General features: G+C 39.9%; 1 protein-coding gene across 3 annotated transcripts in view; it reads left to right on the top strand.

Moving 5' to 3' along the window:
- Positions 1 to 362: 362 nt before the first annotated feature.
- LYN (LYN proto-oncogene, Src family tyrosine kinase) overlaps positions 363 to 24,348 on the top strand; it is a 48,423-nt gene continuing 24,437 nt past the window's right edge. Inside the window, exons 1-8 of one of the 3 annotated variants that reach the window (XM_090137601.1) lie at positions 509 to 669; positions 5,847 to 5,953; positions 19,903 to 20,039; positions 21,225 to 21,273; positions 21,368 to 21,473; positions 21,779 to 21,877; positions 21,976 to 22,079; positions 23,693 to 23,842. In XM_090137601.1, the coding sequence (XP_089993727.1) occupies positions 19,908 to 20,039; positions 21,225 to 21,273; positions 21,368 to 21,473; positions 21,779 to 21,877; positions 21,976 to 22,079; positions 23,693 to 23,842 (640 nt within the window). In that variant the 5' untranslated portion in view covers positions 509 to 669; positions 5,847 to 5,953; positions 19,903 to 19,907. Of the gene's footprint in view, positions 670 to 5,846; positions 5,954 to 19,902; positions 20,040 to 21,224; positions 21,274 to 21,367; positions 21,474 to 21,778; positions 21,878 to 21,975; positions 22,080 to 23,692; positions 23,843 to 24,348 lie in introns of all 3 variants that reach the window. The other 2 variants (XM_031612872.2, XM_031612871.2) reach the window with 2 other exon arrangements.

The raw sequence follows: 24,348 nt of genomic DNA on the forward strand, positions 1-24,348 counted from the left end.
GTGATGCAGCCCAGGATACAGTTGGCCTTCCAGCCCCCATGGATCTTAGAGGCTACTGTAACCAACCTCTGGAAGAGTTGCCCATGATTTTTAAGGCTGTTGTTGGAACAATTAACCTCTAAAGTTTTATCTCTCGGGCTAGCACTGTTGCACCCCATTATAACACATAACGAAGGCCATACAATTATCTCTCAGCCACGGCTGCCATACTCTGGTTGGTGCCAGGCAGAGGTCCCTTTCACGGCTCCTGCCACCTCGCTTCTCTCCACACGGCACTTTGCTGCTTCTCCAGGAGCTTCCTTGCCTCGGGGCAGCTCCACTCCAACAAGGGGCTGTGCCAGCGCGTCCTGTTTAGCCCAGAACAACCCCCGGCCGACGGCTCTCCCAGCTGGCAGGGGACAGCGAGCCCGGCCTCGAAGCAACCATGGCCCACACCTTCCTACCGAGAGCGCTTTCCCCCAGCCCGTCCGCATGCAAATTGCAGCCCCGCACCAGGAAGTAGGCTGAGAGCCTCCCAGCCAACCGCCTGAAGCGGAGCGAAGTTCCTCCGCCGGCTGCGCCCGTCTCCCGGCCGGCGGGGCAGCAGCGCCGCGCTCCGCAGCTCACGCCCGGCAGCTCCCGGGAACGGTGGAGTTTCCTCGCTGCTTCCCAACTTTCGCACTCGGGCAAGTAAGTGCCTCCGCCGCCCAGGGGCCGTTTTGCGGGCGGGAGTCGGAGCTGGAGGAGGCGGGAGTAGGAGGAGGTGGTGGTGGGCAGCCGGCCGGCCCGAGGAGCTCCTGCCCGGGGTGCTCCGTGGGCGCGGGGAGGGCGGAAGGACGGCGGAGCCCGGAGGGTCTTGTCGCAGTTGGGGTCTCAGAAGAACGCTTTGCCTCTTGCCGCTGTGCCCTGCTTGCTGCGTGCGGCTGCTCGGAGCTGGGTAGCCGGGTGTCTGAAGGAGCCTCAGGAGGGGAGGTGGCCCCCGGGTATTCCTCCTCAATTGCTTTTTCCAGGAGGAATAGTTTCTGGAGCATCGCCCAGCTTAAAGCTGCTTCCCCTTCGCTGTGCGCTCAGACGTACTTTGGCTTAAAAGAAAACGGCATTGTGGTGTTTCTTATGTGGTGTTTCCTGCTGGCTGCTACCGTGGTGATGCTGTGTGCCCAAGGAGTGGTCGCTGGGGGCTTCCTTCTGATTTTGATTTTGGATCTGAGTGTCAGGTTAGGTCTGTGTAGTTCTGCATTTGGCATTTCTGTTGAAATTGCATCTTCTGCATGTTGGCAGTGAATGCATTCATGAGAACTCGTCCTCCTGCTCCACTGACCTCAGTTGGCGTGAGAAACTGAAGAGATCAGTACTTAAAATTTGCTTAGCTACGTGTATACACATCTATACAGGATATATCCTGTATATCCACACATATGGATATGACTTCCCTCCCTGTGTATAGGGAGCACGAAGGTTCTTATTCTATTGTTTCACCTTAGCCCCCTGATCAGTGCCTCATCCCTTGCCCTTCCTTCACTCACGCCTTTGAAAAAATCCCAATCTGACCAGTCCCATCTTAGCACAACCTAATGCCAATTGGAAGTGACCTGAAAGAGTTTTGTAATCTAGACAAGATAATGTTAGTTGCAGGTATCAATGGGTGGGTAATTCTATGCCGATCGCAGTACTACTATAGACTTATTTTTTTCCTTATTAAAAAAGTATTTGTTGTTGTTGTTGTTGGGAAATGGCTAAGCTGTGTTGGTAAAACAGCTCAGTTTTACCAAAGAGAATCACATCATGGGACTTGTTTCAAACCCAGTGCTGAATGCACTGAATGCAGAGAAGGCACTGCTTATGTTTTGTGATAGGACTTTACAGTATGTACCACCACCAACACTGGAAGGGTGTGTGAGAAAAATCATAGCTTTCTCTGAAAAAGCAGCAACAGGCTGCAGCAGAAATCACTTTGATGCTGTTAAATAGGATGTTATAAAGTCTTGGGCAAGGATTAAAAATTAATGAATTCTGTGATCAACAGATTTCTCATTCTGTTTCTCTCTTCTGAGATTTGTGGTGTTTTTCTCTCTCCTTTTCAGCTTTGTGAGCTATAGACTAGCTAGAAATGAATTGACTTAATAACATAGAGTTCTATTTTAGTTGTATGATGTTGACATATATATATATATATAACCATAATGGTGTAGAATGAACTTTCTTGTCAGTACAGTAGTTGTCTGACTTGAAGTTATTCTGCTTTTCTCTCGCAGTTTGTTGAATAAATAAGATTGAGGTTGTTTACATACATATATATATATAAAATATGTTTTCCGGTTTGTTTCTGTATGAAGGAAAGGCTGAAGCCTTGTAAGTGCCTTTGACCAGCAGAATTGTGCAATGACTTTTACTGACAGTGCAATGAATTACAAAACTTGCACACATGAAGTAAAACCCAGTTGCCTCTCAGATGTTTAATATTCCTCGCTTTTAATGTTACCCTTTCAAATGTATTTCCATAAATATGATGTTTTCTCTTGCATGTATTTGGGAATGTATAAGCAGCTCTCTCATGTACTGTTTTTTCTCTGTTTTATCTGTGTAATTGAAGTAAGCTCTCCCTCTATGAATTGTTGGCTCTTGTAAGGTAAATAGCATCAGGCAGCAGCAGGTATTGTGGGAAGGAATTCTTAAAACATGCAGTGCAGATAGTCCAAGGCCCTAGGAGCTGCGGTGTGGTGACTCACAAGACCAGAGATACAATGGCTGGCCTTCCTTGTGTTGCATGTCGGAGAGGCGTGCTTGACCTATCTATAGCTGCTCAGGAGCATTTAAGGACAGCATTTAATCTGAGATGTGATTCCATTTCCATTTTGAAAGGGAGGCATTTTTCTATCTGTATTTTGCATGTTGTTTGGAATCTCAATGAACATCACTGAGGTTTTTGAGAGGAAACGTAGTGGCCGTGAGCCAATTTTTTGTTTTTGTTGATAGGCTGGGAGATCTGAGGAGGGAGCAAGGTCTTTCCTCCTTCCTCCTCTTCATACATGTGTGTTCTGAGCAAAGGGCAGCTATGACTTTATTTCTCGTGTTCAGGGAAGTGTAGAGCCAATTTTACTCTTGGGGTTCACAGAGTTCTTTGTAAAGGCAGGTCTTTGCAAAACTAGATGAGCACAGAAAACAAGTAGATGAGGAACAGCATGAAGGTTTCAAAAAAGAAAAAGGTGAAGGGACAGTAAACATGGAGTAGGATTCCTTGCACTTTGCTTGTGGCAACACATCTATAGTCAGAGTTGCACTGATCAACACCAGTGATCCCCAAAGAATGCAAGATGTCACGTGATAATGCTGGGGATGAGAGGAGAATCCACTGACTGGGAATCCTCGGGGCTGTGTGAGGTTGGTGTGGAGCTGGTGACACTTCCTCATGGAGCTGTGGAGCTGAGTTTATAAATAATTGCACAAAATCATGCATATCTGTTAAACAGTCTGTTATTTCATCCTTAGAGCATTTCTGTCTCTATGAGTAGTAGCTTCATTCTGTAGAATAAACATTGCCTACTTTTTCTTGCAGGCTATATTCCCACTTCTGTTAGTTCCTGCTGCTTTACCTGCTGCTTTATTTCTCTCATTTATTTGTGTGATCTCTTTCATGTGAGTGTAGGAGCGCTGAAGAGAGAAAGACTTCCCAACTTACCAAGCTATGCCGCAGGAAACTGTGTAGATAAGCAACATAAAATTACATTGGAATGAGAACGGCCAACAGCCTGTAGTGAAACAAACAAGTAGGAGGAGACTGCCCTACTACAAACAGCAACAGTACCTTCCCAAAGAAATGAGCTTCTACTAACAGAAAGCAAATGCTACGTAACTGTCCGTGTTGTGTATGTTCCTAGCTTAAATTTAAATGGTAATTGTTCTTCAGGGAAGGCTGCAAAGGTCTGTGCTTTCTTATTTATTTTTGTGTGATGCAAATACGTTTCCTGTTGATGTGGTCATCAAACGGTGTAATTTCTGAAGCTGAATCACCCACCGTGGTGTTCGGCATCTTTTCTGAAGATGTGGGTTCATGGTACAAAACATAAAGGCAGAACTGCATCTTGTGCTGGAAGTATTTGCTACAAGTACTTAAGAAATACTTGTGTTCATAGCATACCCTGAAGAACTATTCTTTGGGGTGAGTAATTAGTTGTTTCTGTCAGCTGAGCATCAGAAGAGAGAAGATATCCTGACAAACGCTGCTGGAGAGAGGAAGAGGACATGAAAGAAAGGTGAAGAGTGTATGAGCAGATACACTCATCTCATTTCTATGGGGGAAAAATGGAAAACCAACACTATTCAGGCCAAAGTCTCTTTTACTTTAGGAGAGCATCGCCTGTCTGTTTCAAAGTGCTGGCATCTTAAGTATCTACAATTGATACCACAATTCTACAATTGATACTACATTTGCACAATGCTATGGTCAGTTCAAAGTACTGAAAAGATAAATGGTCTGTACAGTGTGACCTTCTTCCTCTATGGTCTATGTTGTATGAGGACAGGCTAGTTCTTCCTGTCTGAATTGTGGTTGATGCATTGAAGAATTTGTTACCTGATATGCAAAGGCTTGCTTTTTACTTTATACATTCATTTGACCAAGCCATACAAAGATCATATAAAAGTTCCTGTAATAGCAAACTGTGAGATGTTAAAACTAAAAAATTAGGTAGCTCACTGTATGGATAGAAGTACAGGATACATCTTTTCTTCTGGAATGATAGTTTTTAGAGTTTTCTTTGTTTTAGCAAGCTCAGCCTGCTGAAACAGAGAAAAGTTTGGAAGGAATGGACTCTGTCTGAGATAGGTTCCTAACTGCTTATTAGTTGGTTTAACAGAAAGCCATTCCAGGAAGCTTGTCACCAAGTTCATTGTCTGTTAAGTGGATTTACATCAGTAAATCTACTGACATTTTGCCTTATTTTATGTTTGCTTCTTTAGTTTATACAAATAAGTACATAGAGACTGCTTTAGAGAGACTGAATAGAGAGTTTGTTTATTTGTTTTCTTTTTGATGGCATTTTATATTCAAGCTGCTTCTTGGGCATAAACTGAAACAACAAGTTATTACAGAAGTTAGTGCAAAGGTAAGAATATTTGACTGGTAAGCAGAGTTTGTTCTTTCCATATATGACTATACTAGGTTCTTGCAACAATATTAACATTAGAAGTCAATTCCCGTGTTTTGCTAATGTATTTGTAAGTTAGAGTAAAACTCAGTCATGGGTCAGACCTACTATCTATTTTGATAATGAAAATATTTCCCAGTTTTGTCATTGGCATGACAAAACTACTAGGTAGTAGTACATCCATTGCATTTATAGAAATTGCCAGCTCCAGCATCGTGAGTCTCTTATTCATTAGATTCAGTGGACGGAAGCTCTTTTTCTCCAGGGCAATTCCATCCCTGCCATGTGTTTTGATGTGATATCTGAGCCTCTTCAGTCAGTGCTGATTGCCCTAGCGTGACTATGTTTTAGGTCCGGACAGATGGCAGCTGGAGAACACAATTGAAATGATGGTCAGTACTGGTGTCAGTGTCACTGAGGAAGTGAAAGTTTTTGGCAAACACACAGGAAGGGGATGGGCAGGAGAAAGAGGAAATCCGATGTTGGATGTTCTGTGTTCAGTTTGTTCAAAAAACTTTGCAAGAGGCATGCAGTTGTGGGGTAGCAAAGCATGCAAATGGGATTTCAGGGACATTTTTACATTGCCAAAGGTCTGCTAACCTATAGGAAGGCTGAAGGGGCAGTGTTACAGCCCTGGAGGGGTATAGAAGAACTTGCCCTTTAAGCAACTCTCCTGCTTGATTGCTAGCGTGGCACTTTGTATTCCTTTCTCTGTCCCACAAGGTCTCTGTGCTGTCGCCGCTTGCCAGCTGTGCTCGCGCCGGCTGAGCAAGATACTAAAGCAGCTATCCTGGTCTCAGTGAAGAAGCACCGTGCCATTAAGGTGAATGGTAAGCCCATTTCTCTTGGCACTTAGATGACCTGGTTGATTGGCTCCAGACAGCAGTGCTGCAACTGGGCCTGACTAGGAGAGCTTACTTCCTTTGAAAATCCCCCTCTTAATTTGCTTGGTAGCAGTTCCCTTCCCTCTACCGCTCACCAGATGATAGAAAAGCATTAGAGTCACACTGCTTTGAATGATACTGTTAATAACAATGTGCTGTCCTCCTCCTTTTTTTTTTCTTTTTTTTTCTTTTCTCCTAATTTTCTGGAAAAAAGCAATATTTCAGTCTCTTTCCTGCCATAACAGTACTCTCTTCCTACTGCTGTTTCCTTTTCAATTCCCACATCATTTTATTTCAGCAGTGTCATTCTGTTTCTGTCCTGCTTTGTTTTTGAGACTGTCGGTGGTATAGGTCATTTATTTCATCTCTTGATTTGGATCTCTGTGCAGTAACTTTTTCTTTTTCCCCTGTCACAATATAAGCCTCTGTGCCTTGCATAATCTAGTTGTCTTTTGTAATCTACATGTGCTGCCTTATTAGGGAATAAGTGCCCAGAAATATGTACCTCCAGCCTCTTGCTCTGAAGTCCCAGAGTGTCTGGCTCAACAGTACTGATATGGTCTTCGAAATGTTTTCAGAAACCTATGCTTCCTTATAGGGCAGCTCTGTTGTTCTATAGATGGCCAGGAAGAGTCCTTTATCTAGAATTGGCATTATGTATAGATACCATCTGTCTCTAGAGTAGGCTATTAGTTGCGTTTGATTTAAGTGTTCTTAGCTTTACTTGAAATAGGCTAATTTCCTTCTTAAATGTAACCTATGAGTTGGCTGCTACCCCTTTGTCTGCTGTCAGCTGTCTGTGATGCTGTTTCTAGCTCTCCTGGATCAGGTTTTATTTCTCTTGTATGCAGGAAGATTTTCTGTGCTGTGTATGAAGGCTTTTGCAGCCAGTGTTCATCCTCCTTGTAAACCTACTTGGTTTCATTGCAGAAGCATGGATTTATCAACATGCATGCTGGTCTGGAAGAAGAAACCAAGGCTTCACACTGAGTGTGTGGTGCTATAGCAACAGCTCAAACTCCAGTACTTCTGGGCTGTGCTCTGGTGGTGACGTGCCCCAGGTACTCTGTCCCCTCAGTGATAGTGAAATGTAATGGAGTTAGCATTGAGAGAGCAGTACAAGCTTTGAAAAACCAACTTATGTGGAACAAGAAAGTGGTTTGTCCCAGGGAGTGGTTAAGTGGGGGGAAAAAGGTCCTTCAAGTGAGGTATTTTCCTTTTTAGATGGAACATTTAAACAAGTCTGGGTGTATTGGATTCATGTGTCAGAAAATGGAATATTTAGCTTTTTAATACCTTATTTGAATTGGAGATGTGAATATTGCTCTTGTTTGTAATGGATTTAACTATTTGCAATTTGTCTTTTCCTGATATGATTTCCTTGCTTCGTTGGCAAAAATAAAAATATCAAGATGTTTGGAATGGTATGACACAGAAAAGTCATTGCTCCTTTGAGCAGTGGTGCAACCCGTTTTGTTTATTATGCATTCTGTATCTTGTCATCTCTATTGAGAAAATGTGTTTTCCTAGAGTCTGAAGTTCTCTACCCTATTATTTATTCTTTGCTGTTGATAATTTTTTATCCTTTTATCTCTTTGTTTCTCCAAACTTCCCTCTACGTTTATTTCCCAGTATCAAACCTCATTTCTGACCTTTCAGGGATTTCCCCTTCACCTTTTCTCATATGGTTTGTATAGTCCTGAGAACTTCCTGTGCATTCCCACATTATTAAAGTGTCTTCATTGCACAGGTCTTAATTGTATGAGATTCAAATGTAAGTTCATTGTGGAGTCATTAGTTTTCCTGAGCAGGTCTTAGATAATTGTGAACAAATACTGATTTATTCCTAGTTCTTGCTTGGAAAGTTAGCTGAATGCTGAAGACATTGCAGCTGCAAAAGTTGTATATAAACAATGGAGCTTTTGCACTGCCTGTGGTTTTTTCTCACTAAGGTATAACCATGCAGCTTGCCTGTGAGCTCTGTATTTCATATTTGAAATTACAAAGGTTATAAATTTTAATGAGCAGCCAGTACAGTTGTAATAAGAGAGCTGTAAAATTATTGCAATCTGTAGTATGAATGTGAAAATAATTCTTCTTAGGAACCTTGCATTTACCACGAGTCTAAATATGCTAAAATTATCATATGTTTTTGTGCTCGTTAAAGCCTGTGTCCTGCACTTTGTTTAAGAAGTCCTGGCCTGAGCTTCTCTGAGATGTCAGTTACAGGATCAGAGCATGATTCAATGGAAGTGACTCTGGTCATAATTGATAGGTTGGCATCTGCAGTCAACTGCTAGGCTCATGAGCATTAAGCAGGTCTAGGAACAACAGAAAACATTAAATACTGTGCAGAGTTGGTCTTGATACTTTGTGAAGGGATCGCTGTTGATTTTAGAGAGAGAAAACAAAATGTCCAGGCACAGCCAAAGTAGTAGCAGTGGTCAAAGTATTAAAGAATTTTTGAAAATGAAAGAAATGGAAATGTTAAGCAAATGCTGCGTGATTCTTCGAGTCTGAATAAAACAAAAGTGTTGTCCTCGCTTAGAACTTCTGCTTAGTGTAGCACAACTTATCCCAGACGTAAAAGGATTCAAATCAAGTTAATGTTCTTGCATAGCTGCTCTTACAAGATTTGGAGAACTTTTTTTTTTCCCCCTTTCTCATTTTTACTGTTGAGAAAGATCCCCTGCAAAGATGCACACGTTTGCAATCTGAGGTGCACAGTTATTCCTGGGCATGCCAGTGCTTCACAATCCTTTCTCAAGAGTTTCCAAATTCCCGTTCTCATTCCTCTCTGAAAGGTGGAAGAATGTGCAATATTTAATTTTAGTTAACTTTGGAGAAACTACTTATTTGTGCTCATGCGTGCAATGAACGTGAAAAGAATGCTTAGAAACTTGAGTGTTGGTTCTTATTCCATGTTTGTTCAGTGGCATGTATTCCTCTTTACTGTCACCTCAGCTTGAGTGTGTTGTTTCACAAGATTTTAGTAAAGTGTGCTTCTGCCTTTCTGTGCCGGGCTTTCAGCCCTGATCTACTTTGCATTCCTTCTGGATTGTTTGGTACATTTACGTCTGTCTTTATCTCTTCACAAAGTCCTGATCTCAATGACGTCATCTAAAAAAACTCCAGAAATTGCTTATGCTATACCTCTTCTAATTATAGCTCTTCTAGTTTTATTTTCAATGTTTGTAGCAAACTGTTGCTCAGACAATATCCTCTGACACATTCATGTGCACCCCAAATTATGGCATTTGCTTGGAACTGTTCACTGAGGTAGGAAAGTCACCTAGAATGGGCACATGTTAGATTCGGTGCTCCCAGAGGAATAGAACTGACATAGAGTTTAAGTTAAATGGATGAATTATAAATGGACCAGTGCCAGAATGTGGATTACACCTTTGAAGTTAAAGGTTGTTCTGCTAATTACACCAGTGAGAAGAAGGTTGGGTGATTCCTGTCATGAATGCTTACACAGTTAGCGCTAAATGTTCTCCTAGTATTACTGTAAAGTCTGAATAGCACAAGACATCGTTTCTGCTACTGTAATTTACTGACACCGGACTCGACACTAATTTTTATAGAACTATTGCAACTTCCTTTTGCAACTGAAGAAAACTTGCCCAGGGTTTGCAAAGTTCCAAGAGGAACTGCAGTCTGGGCGAGAGCGTTCGTATGCATCAGCACAACTGATTTAACCCCAGGTTTTCATCCGAGCTCAGAGCTCATTCTTAAAACTTAATTACATACCTCACTACAGTGTTCTGTGTTTGGGAAGTGTTTCCCTGAGTATACAACACGCCAGGGGCAGTGCAGCTAATGAAACATGAAATAGTCTGCTGGAGAAGTAAATCTTTTTTGTGACTGAATTATATGTTGGTTTTTGAGGGGGATGGAAAAAAATACCTCTTTTGTGAGTTGTTTGTGAAAATCAGTGCTACAGTGAGGCATCCAAGTCACAGTGTGATACTATTGTAGTGAGATTGCTATGTTTCAATGGCAAGTTTGTTTGTGAGTGTGTGTCAGCATTTGCACATGGAAGAGGTGCCATATTAAGACCTGACCAATGGAGAAGCATGGTAAAAGCAGCATGATGCAAAGTAATATGGGATGGAAAATGACCAGGCTAGTAGAGAGTTAAGATCCACAGATATAGAAATCACTCATCAGTATTTTAATCGCAACTAACTTAATTAGTGCTAAAAATGAGTTATAAGAATTCTAACTTGATTTCTTCCATAGTGTTAAAGTTATCTGAATTTGGGAGAACAAAAGCTAATACACACTGATGATCTGCTCCCCTTTCCCTCAATACAACACACTGAAAACAGAAGATAAACTCAAAGAAGAAGTGATATACTTTCTATGAGGCCATCCTCAAAACCTTCACCGTGGGTTTTTTTGATTGTTTTCAAGGACATATTTTGATAATTCCATTGTCTTTGAGTCCTCTGTTTACAGTATAGCAGTAGATTTGTGTTACAGGTACATCTCAAAGCAAGGCATCGTTTCTGCAAAAGAGTTTTTATTGCCAGCAACATCTTTAACTGATTGAAGGCCGTGTTTATTAGTAACCACCATCTCCCCTCGGTCATAGCAGCCATTGGTGATTCTCCCTAACCAATACCTTGTTTGTATGTTTGTCAGGCACGTTGAGGCTGGGTAATAAGGACTACTTTATTCAGATGGGATGAAGGAAGGCAAATATACGTTCCAATACAGCTTCTGGAGGGTGCACACTGATGGATTTCAGCTGGAAGAGATACCTGGGACATAGCCTGATGATGATATTTAAGAGACAGCCAAATTTTAATGCACTTTATTAAATGTTAGAAAGCTACTCACTTTGCCCTATGTCTTCTTGTGAAACTGGGAGAAGCTCACTAATTTCTCTTTCATGTATTACGTAGTAAATGCAGACGTTTTGTACTGCAAAATAGCTCATGTAGAGCAACTGGTTGCTCGGTGTAACTTGTGTGGCCACAGCTTTGTCTTCAAGCAAATTGACAGGTGTGTTCAAATCAACAGTATCAGAGTAAAACCGCTGTGTGTATGAACAAGGCGTTCTGGACTGATGTAGAAATGTTTGTTGTACACCTCAAATTACACCTTGTGTGGGAGGAAAAGTGTAGATATGTGAGGGAGGGGAGAGCAAGGAGGTGGGTGAGTAGTGCTGGAGTGAAGGATGGGATGTAGGTTTGTAAATTGGCAAGACCGGCAACAGTGAGAGATTGCTGCAGAGGTGTCAAGTATGCTGCAACTGTTCCAAAAGTGTTCTTTATTAGCAAAAATTAGTCCCTTTGTCCTTCAGTTTGGTGACTTTGTATCCATGGATTTCTATGCTGTTGTGTAGAGGACTTTGCCCCAGAACCTTATCGTTTTTGTGGGTGGTGTCCCACTTTCCTGTGCCATGGTGATTGTACCAGTCATTTACAATGGAGAGAAGAAGGATCCTACTGCTACTTATAATTATTGACATCTGTAAAGCTCAGGGCAAATACTGGACTACTGAACCTTTGGCACATTCGCATTATTGGCCAAAGCAGTGAATTTAAAGATGCACAAAATGTATGTGAATCGCAGATATGCTCAGACTGCGATGTGGACGTGATCCTTTGAGTTTGCTCAAAGGAGTGTAACACTTCCGAATACTTAGGAAAATTTTTGATTCTCCTTGGTATAGTGGTTTGGCTAAATTTTCATTTGGAAATGGAGATTTGCTTACATGAACTTGCTGTTTCTCATTAGTAGAGGTTCTTTACTAGTGAAGAAAATGATATTTTTATGTATAGTTTGCTCAACACTTAAGTTTGTAAAGTACTTGGGAGCCTTCTCTTTAAGATAGTTAACATTTTGGCATGCTTCTTTCCCTGTTCTATTTCATATGATCCTTTTGAATAATTTGCTGAAAGTATTTATTCTGTTATGACAAATTAAGATGTTATTTGACCTTTTCCCCTATCTTCAAAAGGTAAATACAGTGGAAGAGAAGTTGAGGAAATGGGAGATGCGGTTGCCTGAGGGCTGGCAAAATGAATTAATTCATTGTTGATATTGATTCAAAAGTCTCGAGGATGCAGTTGAGGCAAATGACCGTAATAAAATGAAGCAAGTGTTATAAGGTCAGAAACCAGATGTTAGTTTAATATAAGACTAGATTTAAAATCAGTGCCAAAGGTACTGACTGCATGAATCTGGAACGTTTTCATAATACGTGAAGTCTATTATGCAATGCTAACAAAATTACAGTCTAGTGTGGATTAACTTTGTGTTTTGGTATTTTTATTCAATTGAATAAACAGGGAAAAGAATCGGTAGTTTGTATAATCCTATTCTACATCACTTCGAAGTGATGTTTGACTTCAGAATTTTATTCTTATCCTTTTACAAGTGTAATAACACTGTTGTGCTACCACGATGGCATTAGGTATTTTCAGTGTTTCTTCCTGAGTTCTCTTATTTCTTTATTTTTAACTGTGGGCAAATTACATGAAACCAAGAAATTTAGGAGAAAGCTATGGTGGATTCATAAAAAAAAGAGATAACACTTCTTTCTTGCTCATTGCTTGGTCCCCTCCCCATCTGCTATCCCTACTAGAGCTACTGCTCTCATGTCATCAGTTATGCTGATAAACATTGTATCTGTTACCCTGTTATTCGTGAGTTCCCATAAAGATCAAGGAACTGAGCACTGAATAAACTTATCTTAACCCTGGAACTTAGAGGCTAAACAACAGAAGAGTGGACTTTGGATTTAGTATCAGTTGAATATAGGAAACTCTTTACGTGAACCGATACGGTTAGTTTTGCCAAAGTACTCTATAAATACTATTGCAGTGGTTTTGGAGGGAAGTGCAAACCTTGTCTGACCACACGTAATTTCTACTTAGCCATATTTGACTATTTCATTCTTGGAAGTTTGAGGTGTGGTAACTTAACATCTCTTACTTTCTGTTTGTTAAACCAGTGTTTTAGTTAATATTAGGCACCACATAGCTAGAATCTGTATTTTTAAGTTAAAAATAAATTAAATTAAAAAAATAAAGAAAAGGGGAAGGGATATAGAGGAAAACGTTTCTCCTCTGTGTGCAACAAAACATATCAGTGCAGCAACTGCAGGTATTTTATCACGCCAGAGGTTTCCTGTTCTTATATTGGTTCTCTGGGGGATTGTTTTCTGTTTGGTCTGATACACAGTACACTTTCACTCTGATTAGCAGCATGTTTATTTCTTTTCCCCATTCTAACTTGAAATTTGATTTAAAAAATATCTTTAAGATGTTGACTTAAATTAGAAACGTTATGTAGTCCTTCAGCTGAATTCAATATGCAAAACGATATGGGGAAAAAAAAAAACAAACAAAAACACAAAACAATGCCAAAGGGTGGAAGAATGGGTGTCAGAAATGTAATGAGTTCAATAAAGTATTTTGTCAGCCCAGATTGGTGTGGTCGGAATGAGATATTTGTGTGCTCATGTTGGGAATTGGGTTCTGAAGGGGAGGAGCAGAAATACTGGTGTGGGACAGAAAAAACAAATGTTGCAGAAGTAAACGTGATGGATCTGGAACTGTAACAGCAGTGCAAACGTTGGAAAAAATTGAGGTGATAGAGTGATACTTGATACTGAGAAAGGAAAATGATAAAAAATAAAAATAGAAATGAGATAACATGGACAAAGTCAAGTTTTCTTGCTCATAATGGCTTAGGAAGGAATTGTGAAAGACGCTGAATAGGGTCGTGGTGCCTGTCTGCTGCACTTCCCCAAACTGCTGTCTAGTTACACATTCCTGTTGCATTGAGACTTTTTTTTTTTTTTTTTTTTTTTTAATATTTTCATTAGCAATAGAAAAAGTAGAAGAACCACTGAGGTACTAGGAGGCATTAGAAACACACGGGCAGTTGAGAATGCTGTGAAGAAAGAACAGTCTGGCAAAATAACATGGAGAAATTTAATACCAGGGTGTAAGGACGTGCTACTGGAGATATGAAAGTCTGCTCTCATGAGATTTTGTCATTATGAAAAATGAGACAAGCCTGGATGTTTTAACTGATCACAAGATGATTACAAAAGGCCAGTGTGATGAAAGTTTGAAAACAGTAAATTCATAGGGGAACGTATTTCTACCTTTGGAAGAAACAGAAGTGCTGTTTGTTGCAAGGCATTGCTGAAAGTCATCTTTCAGCATGTGATCAGCTCCTGCACTTAGAAGTATGGGTTCAAGTGGATGCAGAGATGGGGGTATGGGCTCCTGGATGGCTGGTGGAAATAGAAAAGACTGCGAGGGCTTGGTCCTTAAAACCTAGAGAAGAGAGTGAGAGATGCCACTTCTTCCTGATTACTTGAGAAGGTGAAGAGCCAGTTAGGCTCAAAGCTGCTATCAGCCCCAGAGAGTGTTTAACACTGTGAGATGGCCTCAAAGCCAGGTGTGGCGGGGATCTGAAACCTTTCACATTTTGTTCTTCCCCACCACCATGCAGTAACCTCTGTATAAACAGAGCTTTATAACTTTGTTTCAAAGCTCATATAATGCAACTGTACTGCCTTTTCCAGAAGGTAATTGTTAGCCCAGCGATAAAGTGGATAGCTCTTATAAAAGTGAACCCTTGGAAAGTTTTATGGTTCAGCTTATGTGTTTGAGGATATCTCATAGCCTGCTCCATACATTACAGCAATATTTGTTCTTTGAAGGTTACCCTGTTAGTTAAACAGTTTGTTGTCTTTGCCTCTTTATATACGTGCATGTCAAAATATTATTTTAGCTTTCTCACCCTTTCTCAGAGAGAGAAGAAAGAAGTTTAAGGACTCCATGTTTTTTTTCTCTTGTTTTTAGAAATGCTGCCAGCTGGAATACAGTTTCTTACATTACAGTTACAAGTGGAGTCCTGGGCACATCTGTCGTAGTGAACACTGGGTAGATGGAGGCTATTCTTGTTCTTTCTTATAAGCATTCAGGGTGCACATCATGATTCGTGTCTCTGTGCCATCTAAGGGACTGATTCAGCTTGAGAGACACGCAGATGATGTAATGTGGTCCAGTAGAAAAGTACTGAATTAAAAGATATTAAAATACATGAGGTGAGGAGCGACATAACCATTTCAGCGGAAAGGCGAGGGAAGAACAAACTGCTGAAGTTCCCCTAGCTGGTCTCTGCTGCAAAAACAAGATGTAGGAAGTGAAACAGGCCCAAAGATAAAAGCTGACCCAAGATTTCTCTGCTCTGAATAGTCTAATGTAATGAAAGTTACCAGGCAGCCGAGGCTTGCAATAACAAGTCAGCAATGAAGTTCAAGATAAAGTTTAATTCCCTAAACCTGAAGATTGCATTTATTTCTGTATTTTCCAGAATGAGAAACTGAAGCAGTTGAAGGAAGTGAAGAATAAAGTTAGGTGATGGTATTAAGAAAGCAGGTGTTGGTGTCCTTGAATAGGTCTGGCTCACAATTCTTCTTCCTGAGTGGTTTTAGATCCAAGTTTGTTTGTTTTTCAGACCCTTAGTGAGTTTGTTTCTTTCCTCAAGACTCTTCTGCCTTGATCTTGAACAGTCTCACAAGCTTTATTATTCAGTGGATGTGGTGAGAGCATCACAGTCTTACCTTCTGGCTTCCTATTTGTGAAATAATAGGAAAAAGAAGGCAGGCATTAACGGCTACACTAAGATGAAATGGAATTAGACTAGGGAAAAACAGAAGGAGGAAAGGATGTAATTTTCCATTTTTGAAAGACGTGTTTAAAAGACAAAGGAATTTACCTCTCTGCTCTCCAAGCTATTTTAAAGTCCTAGCTTTAAAAATGTTTTTGTATAGTGAAAATAATTGCTTCCAGTTCTTTTACTTGGAATTCTGAAGACAGAAAGCTGTGTTAAAGATCAGAATAATTTGAGGGTCTTCATTTATTTCTTCTCAGTGGACAATCTCTATCTTATTTGTACTGCAAAGATGCACTTCTGTATATATACATAATGGAGTTGGTGTGAAAAGTTTAATACTGATGAACCTTATAATTGAATACAAATTCACTTTCTTTGTGTCAGTTTAAGCACATATGTATGTAAGTGTTAAAAGCTGGAGCTACCCACAAAATTGATGTTTACATACTTGATTGCTGGATAAACAAATATTTATTGAATAAAATTGAATTGTGCATATACCCACCATCACAGTATAAGTTCTTTAAAAAAAATACTTTATTATTGGAAGAAGAAAAACCAACCCAACAAAGTCTCTATTTTAGTGCTTTCTAAAAATTATTATCATAGGTAAAGATAAAAATAAAACTGCTCTAAAGAATTGAAAAATCTGCAAGGATTTGAGAATCCCTTACATTAATACATGACTTAATTCCAGAAAGGCCCAGATGTATCAGGGTGATTTTTCAGGTAAGGGTTTTCCAATTTGCACTGTAACTCCTGTGTGAATCACAAGGATGCCAACAGATGCAACCGTGAGCAAAGAGAAAAGTAAGATCAGCTTTTAAGTGAGGGGGGAAATGAAACCTCAGATGCTAACGGTGGCAGATGGACAGGCAGTGGTCACACAGACTCTGACTGCTGGAAGCAGCAAAAGGCAAATAGTGCAGCAGCACTTCTAGGATAGAGAGCAGCTTTTGACCTTCAAGTATTGTGCTGCTTTCTGATACTCCGGAAATCTGCTTTGAAATTAAGACCCACGTGCTGCCATAGCAAGATGAAACAGAAGATAACAAGGGATTCAGTGGGAAAATTTAAAGCAAATGTCTCCGTAGACATCAAAACAACAGTGTAGAGGCTCTGTGTGGACAGCAAAGTGCGTCAAAAGCTTGGATGAATAGTGATACTTTCTGTACTGAAAAACTATTGGGAGGAAAATGCCTGAGTGGGGACTGACAGTATTTCCTCTGGTGTCTATATTATTTTTATCTCTGAAGAACAATAATGTAGTGTCGTATGTAATTATACTGTGCTCCTGCATTGTTGTTTTTTATTTTTACTTTCCTTTTATATCTTCTCAAAACACTTCCTTGATATTCATTGTGATACAGGAAGAGAGAGCTATGCAAATAAACACTTGATACTAAGTAAAATATTTTATTTATGCATGAATTAACTTTCCCCCTTCAGAATTTCCTTATGAGTACTGTGTAGACTACAAAAGATGCACTCTGCATACACTTCTTACATTTCAAATCTCTTCTGTTGAATGGGTAATATGCTAGGACTTAAAGTTCGTGATTAACTCTGGTGATTATATAGCATTTTATATTTTGAAATCCATTATTTAATGTGCTTTGATTGAAGCTCTCCTTTCAGTGCCTGCTATTTATACTAGCTCTACAAATTTTTATGTTGATAGCACTCTCAAAACCCTGGGAAGGAACTTTAGATTTCAATATAATACTGTGGGTTATAAAACTGACAGTGCAGGTGAAATGCACTGAATATATACCCTTCAGTGCACACACTACACTCAGTCACTGAGCAGAGGCTTTTGAAAACAAAAGTACTGGAGGGAAGGGGACAGTAATTCCCTGTTGAGGGCACATACTGTCTTCAGTACCAGCTTGGGGCTATTTGGTAGTTGGAGCCCAACTCCAATTTTCATAGAATCATAGGATGGCCTGGGTTGAAAAGGACCACAATGATCATCAATTTCAACCCCCCTGCTATGTGCAGGGTCACCAACCACCAGACCAGGCTGCCCAGAGCCACATCCAGCCTGGCTCTGAATGCCTCCAGGGATGGGGCATCCACAACCTCTATGGGCAACCTGTTCCAGTGTGTCACCATCCTTTGTGTGAAAAACTTCCTCCTAATGTAGATGTAGCTACGTTCACTGAGGGCTAGGGGTTTTCATCTCTCAGGGGAAAAAAAAACAGTTCTTTGTGATGTGGTGCAGGATCATCTTTTTGGTGCCATCACACGCACTGTTTCACACGCTGTATTTGTGCAATTTTACATGACATTGAGTGTTCTGCTGTGGGATTAGATAGCACCTGCATATTGATATTACTGTTCCATTGTTATTGTCACGAACAAATGTTAACCTTGAGCTTGCAGCAGGACCTCACAATAAGCTCACTGCTCATGTGCTTTAAGCTGCCAAAAAAAACAACAACAACAAAACCACCTTAGTAAAAATGCTTTTCTGTGACTTTACATTGGCACGGGGTGAACTGCGGTCTCCAAAGATATCTTCAGGTTTCTTACAGCAATAGACAAAGGCATTTTGGATCAAATTATCTTATGTCCTCAACTTCAGCAGTTTGTTCTGTAGAAGCAGAAATACTCAAGAGCAAAAAGGTTAGCGCTTAGGTGGCTAAATACCTGATCTTGCAGATACAGCAAGTAATTAAACACTGGGCTTCCAGTAGTCTAGTGTGAGCTTGCAAACAGCAACTTGCTTACGGGTGTACAAAAATTTCCCGTAGACCATTTTACGATAGAACAAGAATCATTCATACATCCACAATTATTAAAAATAAATAAAAATCCTCTACTTTATTTCCCCCCTGCAAAGCAACTAACACATCACCCACGCAGAGGTGAACGTTTGGAAAATCTTCCAGTGAACTTTGTCACAAACTAATATTAGGCATTACAGACGTATGCCTCTAAGGGAAGATCCTGGTTGAAGGTGCCTCCAAATGCCTTTGTGTAGGAGTGGGGCATGGAAATGTTGGCGTACAAGATGGAGAACCTCTTCTTCAGAGAGATGGAGGTGAAAGATGTAGCGTAGGGCGCTACTATCTAGCTTCTCCAGCTGTGTTTTGTTCACAGCTGGCTTACTTGAGCCCTCCGTGTGTGCTGAGCTCTTATTTTGTTTTACACTGTTCTTCAAAGAACTGGCTTTAAAGATTAATTAGGGCAGGGGGAGTGAGAATATGTGCCTGCAAGAGAAAATATGACCGTGAACCTAGCATTAGAGCACTGACCTGAAAGGAGGGAGAGAGGAAGGAAGAAGAGGTTTGAAAAGCCTTCCTAGTGGATTCTTTCAAGAGTAAGTAAAATTGCTATCCTCCGAGGAAGGAATATAGAGATAACATTGTATATGTGTTTGCTGAAGTGCTCTGTAATTACATCATGGGATTAGCAGTCAGGTTCCAGCCATGCAGATGCTAGCAGCTGTATCTCATCTGACTGAGCATGGATGCACATTCTGTGGGAAGGATTATCCTTCTCATTTGTGTTGGAGAAGAAATACTTGTGTGGTGGTTTGTCATCACTGATACACCTACTGTCTGTTTTAAACTGTTGTAACAGGCTTATCTGGACAAGGAGATTCATTGCTGAAGGTCACAGTAGCAGCATATCTGCCCTGGAGCTGGGACTGCACAGATCATCAGCCTGGTGTGAGACAGGGATTTGAATCCAGCCGAGCTCCCTGCTAGATTGGCAGATGCAAAATAAAGTGGGGAGATACAGGCATGGCTAACTGCAGCTGCAGTTCTCGTCATTCAGAGTGGATTATTTCTTTGTTTCCTGAAGATCTGCTACAGTAGAGCCTCTGCAGTATTTCTTACAGCTTAAGAGCATCCTTCTCTAAAACACCGAAACGGGTTTTCACTACAGTAATTATATTTGCACTTCTATTTATTTTGAAGCTCACAGAAGAATCAGAAAGATGGAGAGGGGGTGGTTGAGGAGAAAAGATGATAAATCAGATAACGTTGGAATGGGAAATAAATATTTTGAAATATTTACTTCATTTGTGGATTGAGACAATAAATTATTCTTTTTTTCCTTTGCATCAGAAAAAATCTTATAGTATGTGTTCCTAACATTAAGTTGTTCTTCCAGTGAATTGCTGTATATGAAAAGGAAGTAAATGTTTGCTACATAAACCAGAAGACTCTATGGCAAACTGCTTGTTTTATGGCATAATGTTTTGTTTAATACCTTTTTTATTCCAACAGGAAATATGGGATGTATAAAATCAAAAAGAAAAGAGAATCTGCATGGAGATGGGCTAGATTTGAAGAATCAACCAGTACGTAAAACTGAACGAACTATTTATGTGAGGGATCCAACGTCCAATAAACAGCAAAGGCCAGTAAGTAGATAGTCTCAGGGGAGAATTCCACTAGCAAGATCAAAGCATGACTGGCATAGCTTAAATTTCAGTCCAAAACACATGCATGAAGAAATTCAAATTGATCATTAGTCTGCGATTTGGCTTTTAGTGTTGTGCAGTTCCCACTTAAAGAATACGCACTAAAAAAAAAAAAAAAAGTTATTGATTGATGAGTTACATTGTTTTATGTGTTGTAATTTACATTGTTTTCTGCATGAAATGCTGGGAGACTCCCTAGTCTCTCCTTGGGAGACTTTTGACCTAAATGTAGGTATGTCTGTAGAAGAACGCTAGGTAACTTTAGAGACATCGGTGTTGGATATTAATAGCTGTGGGATCCAGGTGGTGATTACTTCTGTTTAAAATGGTTGAGGTTAGAGTTACCAGTTGTAGCCAACCTTCCTTTTATTCACTGAAGGCCAATATTTGACCATACACAAGGTGTGTATGTAAGGGAGCAGGAGAGGAGCAGAATGGGTGCAGTTCTGAAGCAGGCAGTACTGTGGTGAAAGAGGAACAAGCTAAAGGAAGTTCCTTGTGTGCTATCTAGCAAAAAAGAAGGGGTGCTGGGAAAGGAAATCCCACTGGTTAGTAAATAGGCTTGCTACTTTGCAGATTTACTCATACCTCTTTTCCCCACTCCCTCTTCTTCTGAAGAAAGAGTATTTCTTAACTGTCCTTACTCAGGGACTGCGTTCTCTATGGATGTTGATTGCACCCTTCTATTGTTTGTCACCAGCTGACACAGTAGGCTCTGTATCAATGTACACAAATCACAATTACTGTTTGCATTGTTTTTAATTAGGTTTTTTTTTTTCTTTTAGCTGTGCTTGTAGTTCTTTAACATGACAGTTCCTTACACCAGCAATGTGATACTAGCCATCCAGTTAAACTATGCTATGTAAAGCCTGTTCAGCACAAGTTGCAAAATGTGAACTTTCCCTTGTTGAACAGCTTCCTGTTGTCTGAGCTGCTCAGTTCAAAATCTTTGTTGGGTTTTGCTGTATTTTCTTTGTTGTAATTTGATTTTGATGAGAGGTCGAAAATGATTGCAAAATGCTTCATAAGGCATATAATAACAAAGCAACTGAATAATATGTAACTGTAATGTAGTGTTGTCTCAAAGATATAAAACTGCTTAATTAAAGGCATATTTCATTGTAGGCAAATACAGATGCACACCTTCTACCAGGACAGATATTTGCCAATGAAGGTACGTTTTCCAAAGGAATCTTGCTGCCTATGTGCTATGTCCTCATCAGATTGTGAAATAACAAGAATATTCCTTTGCCTTTCTACATTTGTAGAACCAGAAGAGCATGGAGTCATTGTAGTAGCTCTGTATCCTTATGATGGCCTTCATGAAGATGACTTGTCCTTCAAAAAAGGAGAAAAATTGAAAGTTATTGAGGAGTGAGTATGATAGTTCAAACTGTTTTTGTTTTGTTTTGTTTTTATTCCTTTATAAGTTTTTATGTGCCGCTTGTAATGCAAGTATACAAATGTTAAGGAAGATCCCTTATATGTGAAAATACGAATGTGGGTAGAGCTTGGCAGCTGTAAAGATAACCAAGCTTTGCTCTGATGGTGCCAATGGCTTCTAAGTGGAGCCTGAGTGCAGAGAAAAGGTGTTTTTTCTCTTCTTGGCACAACAAAACCTGAACAACCACTTATGACTTTCCTTTCCTGAGTGTACTACTGTTGTGTCTGTTTTTCAGGCTTGGAGACTGGTGGAAAGCTAAATCTCTTACAACAAAGAAAGAAGGTTTCATTCCCAGCAATTACGTAGCAAAAGTGAACACCTTGGAAACAGAAGAGTAAGTTCTTCTAACTGCTGCCAGACTTCATTTTCAACTTTGTGTTATATCTTTTGTGGGTGGGGGAAAAGGTTCTAACCTTCTGAAATATTTTTCAGGTGGTTTTTCAAAGACATAACTCGAAAAGATGCTGAAAGGCAACTGCTGGCTCCTGGAAATGGCCCTGGAGCATTCCTTATCAGAGAAAGTGAAACATTAAAAGGTAGGCTTTTGGATGGGTGTTTTTGAAATTGATATTACAGTTAAAATATGCAAGCTGTCTTCACAAAAGTTTGCATCAAGTGCTATGGAATTATACCAGTCTGTCCATTTTGAAATTACTGCAGCTACTTAGGAGTAAGAAGGATGAGAAAATTATCAGGGAAAGAGGTGAAAGCTACAAATTCTTAAGTTGAAGCAGAGGGGGGATGTGTGTACATGTAGATTATTACACTGACAAGAAGCAGCAATGAATGAAAATATCTTTTTCCTTCTTTGCACTCGTGATTCCTTTGTTAAAGGACAATTTTAGTTGTAAATAGCAGAAGCTGTATTTTATTGTCTTCCATTTTTGTATCTGTAGCCATCACTGCAAGTTTTAAAGTATAGTTAATACATAAAAAGAGTCTACACTTCTGTGCTGTAGCATCATTTAAAACATAAACAAAGAAACAGTATGGTAAAGATTTCTGATACGGATACAGATCTTTGTACTAAAATGTTCAGTAAGTTCTCCAGATATTTCAACTGAGATTTATAGAAGAGCATAAGATGGTTCTGCTCCAATATCTCAATTCTAACAGTGACCTAATAGGATGCTCCAATTGGATACATTGGATCCTCCAGATGGAAAACATGCTAGTCCCTTCAGTGGATCATATGTCTGTCCTCTCCATAGGAGTAGGTTTTTTTGGCCCTAACACTGCAGATGTTGGAACTGGCTGCTTAGGGAAGTGGTGGAGCCACCATTTCTGGAAGTTTTTAAGAGGCATGTGGACATGGCATTAAGGGACATGGTTTAGTGGTGGGGCTCAGTAGGTTGGGTTAGTGGTTGGACCTGATGATCCAACTTTAAATGATTCTATGAGTGTTGCTTAGAAAGCTTTCTGTAGCTAGCCCACATCACTGTCGCTGTGCTCTCAAATGAAGACAGTGATCTAAATTCAACAGAGGCTTTTAGAAGTGAGGCAAAGTACCCACTAAATATTTTTTTCTGTCTCCTGTCACCGGATGTGCATGTGGAGAGAAAGAGAAGGAACCAAGGTGGTTTCTTCTCCTTTGAAAATAGATTATGAGATTTGTGCAAGTGAAATAAATTAAGAATTCTGTAGTTTAGGATCGATAATATGCTGCCCCATCTTAATTCCTAACTGAGGTTAGGATCCCAAATATTGAAAGATCTTCTTGCCCTCTTGCATGCCTCAGGCCATTTCCAAACAATCCCTTTTCTAGCTGGCCACGACATCTAGCTTGTTCCTTTTTTAACATGCTGATCTCCGAATTTTAGTTTCTATCTCACTGGTTTGACAACCCTAGAGTTGCTTTCCCAGATGTTTGTACTCAAGTCAGTGTGACTTTATGCAGAAGTGCACATTAGTTATGGATGACTGGATTATGGAACCCTTAAATTTACTGAATAAGAATGAAAGAGAAAGTCTGACTGTAAGCATTTTGGTGACCAGTTCAGAGCTAGCTATTAACTGAATTCCTTATGTTGCTTGCAATAGGCTTTTTTGAGGAAGAAGCGAAGTAAAAATAAAGTAGGTATTTTGGTTGTTTGTGTGTGAGCAGCCCAGACTTGCTATCTGTTAACAATCATTCTTTCTTTATTCTCAGGCAGCTATTCTCTGTCTATAAGAGACTATGATCCCCAACATGGTGATGTCATTAAGCACTACAAAATTAGGAGTCTAGACAATGGAGGATTTTACATCTCTCCAAGAATAACTTTTCCCAGCATCAATGATATGATCAAGCATTATCAAAGTAAGTTAAAAGTGTTAGTGGATTACGGAATTGAATGCAGCCATTCTGTGAAGGAAAGTAAATAATTTCTTGTTTTGATTCAAAACTTTTTATCTCTTATTTCTAAGTAACTCGGACATGCATGTTATTAAAGGTAAAGTAAAAATGATTGGAACCCTACTAAGGCTGCTTTATAATTAGGCCTAATACACGCTCAGTTGCATACAATTGTAAAATACAGAACAGCTTTATCTCATCATAGTGATGATGATGTGAGACAATAGACAAGACTGACTGCATTATAAACAAATAAATTCTGTCTGTGAGAGTATATTACACCTACTTTTATTACAAACAGGAAGAGAGGGGTAGGATCAAGTTTCCACCTATACTTTAGCTACAAAAGTGACCTTTTATTTTGCACAACCTCCTGTTCAGAAACTCAAAAACATATATATTTGTCTTGTCTTTGGGAAGACAGAGAAGAAGTAAGATGTAAATCACATCAATTTTTCAAAGCCATGCTG

This window comes from Phasianus colchicus, chromosome 3 (assembly GCF_987193195.1).
Source record: "Phasianus colchicus chromosome 3, bPhaCol1.hap1.1, whole genome shotgun sequence".
NCBI lineage: Eukaryota > Metazoa > Chordata > Aves > Galliformes > Phasianidae > Phasianus > Phasianus colchicus.